Source organism: Cottoperca gobio, chromosome 22, assembly GCF_900634415.1.
Source record: "Cottoperca gobio chromosome 22, fCotGob3.1, whole genome shotgun sequence".
Lineage (NCBI taxonomy): Eukaryota > Metazoa > Chordata > Actinopteri > Perciformes > Bovichtidae > Cottoperca > Cottoperca gobio.
Window position 1 is genome coordinate 390902 of NC_041376.1, and position 5883 is coordinate 396784.

Below are 5883 nucleotides of genomic sequence, written 5' to 3' on the forward strand. Positions count from 1 at the left end.
TGTAAATTTGATTGATACCACCTTTTCTGTAATGCAGTATTTTCCCAATATAAAGTTCTTCAATACTGCAGATGTGAGGGTGATTCAGATTAAGCTTCTCACTCAATACTTTCCATAACTGGAATAGTTTCCAGTGACATCCCGAGGAACTACTGTGACTTATTGTACTCAAGAGCACAAACGCCGGCTTTGTGCAAGAATCAGGTTAGTGCTGAAGCTACAAAATCACCAACTACAGCATCGACTAACACCACTGAACATACGTTTTGAATTTGCACTGTCATGCTTACCTTCAGCAAACATCTGCTCTTCAGTCGTCAGGCCACCAGAGGGAAGTCTTGGCTTCCTTTTGACCTGTGGAAGAAACAAATGCAGGGATATTTTGCCCTGAGTGTAGCTTCCCAGGCTGTGGGCCGCTTGGAACAAGCTGTAGAGCTGTAACAATATCAGATTTATATGTAGAAAATGTAAAAACATTATGTCATTATGTTTATTATTTTTTGCCGAATAAGGACCTTAGGGAAACACGGATCAACATGTTATAGACTAAACATCTAATCGATTAATCGACAATGTAAATAATCGTTAGTTGCAGCCCTAATTTAACAATATTAACATATCATTATTTCATTATTTAGATATCAAGGTTATCGTCAATATATTGTGACGCTGTAGGTTAGAGATTTTTGTACATTTGGTTTAACCAGTCACAGTAAAGAAGGCAGGATTTTGGTGAAGTTTGGGAGAAATGTTTCCCTGTGAGGCCTTAATCAGGGCAAAAGAATTGTGCATAAACCACACGCAGCCATGTCTTGACTAATACCTCATTGTGTATGCATGGGTGGTGTGCAGTAAGGCACGTTTTCTTCGAGAGGTTGGGAGAAATTTGTTTCACAAGGAGTTTTTTATTATCTGGATGGAAATATTTGTGTCTATGATCCCAAAAACCAACACACAAATGTCGAGGCGTGAAGAATAAAGACTCACACAAGGCAGTTCGGGTATTTTTACTGTATTATTGAATAAAATCTATAAAATATTCCACAAAAAATACAATACATTATTCATTATCATTTCATTACCGAGCATCCTTCAGTTATATTTATATCATAATCAGCATCAACGACATACAGCTTGTGCTTTACAGACCCTACTGACACTCATATTATAAATAACGCTGCAGCTTTCTGCTTTAAGTATTCAGTCCTGTCAGAGATTATGCAAATGAAAAAGAAAAGAAAACGGAGAAGTGGTTTTATTTCAGAGGCTGAAATCCAACAGATTCACACTGTATTTCAGGAGCAAAAACAAGTTGTTGTTGGAGCAGCAGAGTGCTCCTTGCACATCTCATGTGATTGGTCGGTGGTCTGAGTCTGGGCAAAACAAGCTCTAAACTCCTCCTACTGAGCAAGTGACGCAAGCTGCTTCCTCCCACCCCTCCTCCTCCATGTCCTCCTCTTATTTTTCCCTCCTGGCCCTCGAAGCCACCTCCTCCCTCAGCTAGTTTACTGTCATCCTGTCAGGATACATTAAGCTCATATGCCACTAGTGTTCACTGAGCACAGAAGAAAAAAAAAAAGGCAAAGAAGAAGGAACGATGGCGGGTTCTGGCTCTTAGTGCTTTACGTAACACCTCGCCTCAGTTCTTAGGGTTTTGTCAATGAAGCTCGAGCTCAGACAACCACATAGACCTCAACACAAATAAAAATTAGGTTCAGTAGTAAGGCACGTTGTCGACATGAGACGAGAGATGGAGATGAGGACGGATTGCTTTGGTCTGACAGGAAAACACTGGAGTCCATTGGATTGGATTTTCAGCCGAGTTTAAACAGTGAAAAACTAAATCTATCAGTGACAGACAGGAGTGTCCAGGTAAACCAACAAACGGACTCGAGGTAGAACAGGAGTAAACCACAGACAGTGAAGGTCGGACATCATTGCAGTCCTTCATTCTGTATCTCTTCTACTGGACAGGTGATTGGAGTTTCAGGTAGAAACACATATAAAACACTTTTTTTTTACATTGCAATACAAATTCATACCATCATGGCCATAAAAATACATACTGTAGGCTTCTGTTGTAATTTACAATTCTGAGACATGGCAAAGTCGTCCTGATTGCTGGCGATCAGCTCCTCAGTCAGAAGCAGACTGGGATAACGTTACTATTTAAAATACATGTTTTACGCGGCGGCGTTCATGACATGTTGGATTTACCGTAAATATAAGCTGCCGAGAAGGATAAACTGTTCACGTCAACCGTGTGGTGAAAGGATGATCAAATGTCTCATACAGGCTCTGATAGTTTGTCCCGTTTGATGTCACAAACACTGACAGTCCAGGGTCATAAAGAATCTGAATTATAAGTTACACTCAAACAATAGACTCTACATCAAATAATATCTGCTGCAGTTTGTGGTTGAACTTTCATTGGTAAATAAGAATATTAGATGAACACGTTTAAGATGTCATCCATTTTTTCCTGCTTCTTGTGAAACGACGTGAGCGTGGCATTAATCTCCAGGGATTTTAAATGTACTTCTTTGGCTGGTAAATCCCCAAATTCAGTGGCCACATTCTCTCTCTCTCTATATATATATATATAGAGAGAGACTTTCCACCGCTCTCACTGCGGCATGAACACAGCCACAAAGATGGCTGATCCTACATGGAACGATTAAAGCCATTCAGTCCCAATACTGAAAAGAAACCCAGGCCTTTGCCCTCCTGGTCAGCACACACCCTCTTAAGTAATTGAAGGGATTTCAATTAATAATCAACCCAAGTCTGATCTTACAGTCTGAGTGACGCACAAAACATGGCAGCTCAGGTTCCTCCTGTTGGACTCACTCAGAGAGGTGCTGCTGCTTTTACCAGAAGTTACTAAAACAGGAGAGAAAAGTGACATAAACACTGAGATTGGAAAAGTAAGGATCCATCTGGATGTACAGTTTTACCAAATTAAGGAAACTCCACTTTAGACACTTATGCAATTATTACAGATTATCGACCCACTACTCAATACACAACCTGTCCTGAAACTGCAGAGCTGTCTGATCTGTGTCCTGCTCCTGTGGCTGCAGAAATGGGTCTCTGCCTGTTCAAAACGGCATTTGTTCTTGTTGAATGTCAACAATAATATTCAATAGCTTATTCTTCCACTGAGACTTCTAGAAATATCTGTACGTGCCTTCACATTACTAAAAGTGGATGTTTCCTTAATGTTCGCTAATCGCATGAAACATTTTAAACCAGATTCTTGATGTATTGTAATAAATATTTTGTGTTTAAAGTTCATGCACATAACTCAAGATATTGGATGGGTTCGGAGCTTAAGTCGCATTTTCAGATGGAGCCTTAAAAATCGAAGGTCACTTCCTTGTTCCCGGCCTCCACTGTCAGCCTCCCCAGCTGTGATCAGACTCTGAATCTTTGATTGTGTGCAGTAAATGTTTGTCTTGGCGATCAGGACTTTACCAGAATCTCCATGATGTGGTCCAGCTCGTTCATGTCCATCAGACGCGACTGGAGACTGCCCGCCGAGGCGTGGCTGGGAGGACGCATTTTCACATCCTCATCCGCCCAAAGCGACACACTGATGGGCCACAGGGAACCCGCCGCACAGGCAGAAGGCAGTTCTGAAGTCTCGTACATCGATGTGTCAATGTCCTCAAAGATGTCGTCCAGGGCGAGGTCGCTGAGGTAGCCCATGGCGTTTACTGCATCACTAAACGTATTGATCGTTGCAGCAGGTAGCGATTTCTGCTGGTCGGGCGAACTATTTGCCTCCTGAGAGGGGAATTCTGGGGACAGTGGCGGAGATAGGATGTCCCCATCACCCTCTGCACACCCGGGGCACGTAACCTGCATGTCCTCCCTGAGAAGGCAGGAGTCAGTGTGGACGCGGTTGAGGAGAACCTCCGATGTGCAGGTTCCCACCCCGTCGCTCTGCATGTCCTCCTGGATCTGCCTGAGCGTGTTAATGAGCAGCACGGAGCGACGCAGGCTGAGCTCCATCCCGGTCTGGTAGCCCTGGAGCTTCTCCATGCAGAGGCCGAGCACCAGCTGACGCTGCTGCAGGTGGCTCATGTCGGATTTGTGCGGACCCACGAGGAACCCGCCCTCATCTCCTCCGTCTTCCTCGCCATTCTTCTCCTTCTCTGCAGCAGGGAGGGTCTCGCCCTCCAGCTCCTCCAGGCAGCTCCACTTCCGCTTCACACCGCGACCCAACATCGACCTACAATATTAGATACATGTTACCAGTTACACTTAATGTGCAATGCATTGACCCATATGCATTTTACAGGCTGCTGTGTTTATAATGCTGAAGTAGTGCAGCTAATATTAATATATTTATTTAAAAAACAACCGGTAGTCAGGGGTTTTCTGCAATTTTGGGTAGTCAGGGGTTTTCTGCAATTTTGTCAGATTGGAAAATTGAAAGTGTTACTGCCTTTTATTAAAAATAAAATCTACTCAATAAAACAAAACGACGACACTAGGGCTGCAACTAGCTATTTTTTTCTTGGTCGATTCAATGAATCCTTAAATATATATTATTATATTATTATTATATTATATATTATATACGTATGTGCGTGTATGAAGTGTGCAAATACTGTTTCTTTAATTCTGTTTAACGAACTGTGTGTGCAGGTATTTATAACCCTGTACATATGAAGTGAATGTGTGCGTATGTGCGCTATAAAGTATTTTTTTATATTAGAATTTTAACATGGACAAGTCTTTAGCTAAAAAGATCTAAATAAACAAACAGAAGAATAAGAAAGCTAATTAATTTGAGCATTTTTTACTATTATGTAAACGAGTAATTGATAATTGAATAATTGATAATTCTGTAGATCGATTAATACACTTATGGTTTCAGCTCTAAGACACACAAGCGCCTGTAATATGTAAAGTAATTAATAGAAACTTAGCGAGTGGAAGGATCCATCAGGCTGCATTGCCATGTAATAAATCCAGTTTATGTAAGAGCACCACCCTAGCTAACATGTCTAGTATCTCATTCATTTTTCAATTGATCAGCTCCTAAATAAACATCAGAAAGAAACTAACAGGCAGCTTTTACTAGGTGGACATGTATTTTTCCATTTAGTACGTTTGAAAATGTAACATTATAACTGTTACATGACTCACTGTGAGACAGTCTGAGACTTTACTCATCCATACACACACACATGGGTTAGTTCGTTTGGTAGTTATTGAGCATTGTCTCTCAAATGCTTTCCCAAATCACAAATGGGTACACATGAATCCCCATTTGATGAGTTCATCCCCCATGTGAAGAGATTAAAAGCAGCTTGGTCTTATTTAATAGAGGGATACACAACCGAATGAAGTCAAATATATGATTAAATAACATATTCCTCTCGTTATAGTACTAGAATAAGAGAATAATGTCACTCCATCCTACTTATTTTTGCCCAGGACCCCCAAGAACACCCCCAACCCCCTTTAACGGACTTCATTGGGGAAACACTCGCTCCGTTTAAACCAAGTTTGAAGAGAAAACATGAAGATATTTTAAGATAGTTATGAAAAGAGGTTAAAAACTAACCTTACGTGCCCTTGGAAAGTGTCATGAGGTGTTTGAATCCGTCGTGTCTCCGGCTCGTTTCGTCGCCGCGTTCCTCTGCTATCGAGCCCAGGAAGATGAGGAATGCTCAGTCCCTCCACAGCTGCGGGGGGAGGAGGCCGAGCCACTGAGCAGATAGAGGGACAGACGTGGGGGGAGCGCCGGAGCTCTCAGGGCGGGTGTGATTGGTCCGTTCCCCCGATGATCAAGCCTCCGCCTCCGCCACTCACGGGGCAGCGAATGTGCGGCGGCCTGTTCCGGCTGCGAGCTGCCGCTGCGTTCAG

General features: G+C 42.4%; 1 protein-coding gene across 1 annotated transcript; it reads right to left on the minus strand.

Annotated features, from left to right (window-relative positions):
• Positions 1 to 1002: 1002 nt before the first annotated feature.
• si:dkey-177p2.6 (cell division cycle-associated protein 4) lies at positions 1003 to 5883 on the minus strand. The gene is made up of 2 exons (XM_029461021.1): positions 5582 to 5883; positions 1003 to 4237 (listed from the first exon to the last, which is right to left on the minus strand). Exon 2 carries the CDS (start codon positions 4231 to 4233, stop codon positions 3466 to 3468), a length of 768 nt encoding a protein of 255 aa, XP_029316881.1. The 5' UTR covers positions 4234 to 4237; positions 5582 to 5883; the 3' UTR covers positions 1003 to 3465.

Excerpts from the sequence above, each read along its gene's own strand:
- si:dkey-177p2.6 (XM_029461021.1), bottom strand. The coding sequence starts at position 4,233 with ATGTTGGGTCGCGGTGTGAAGCGGAAGTGGAGCTGCCTGGAGGAGCTG.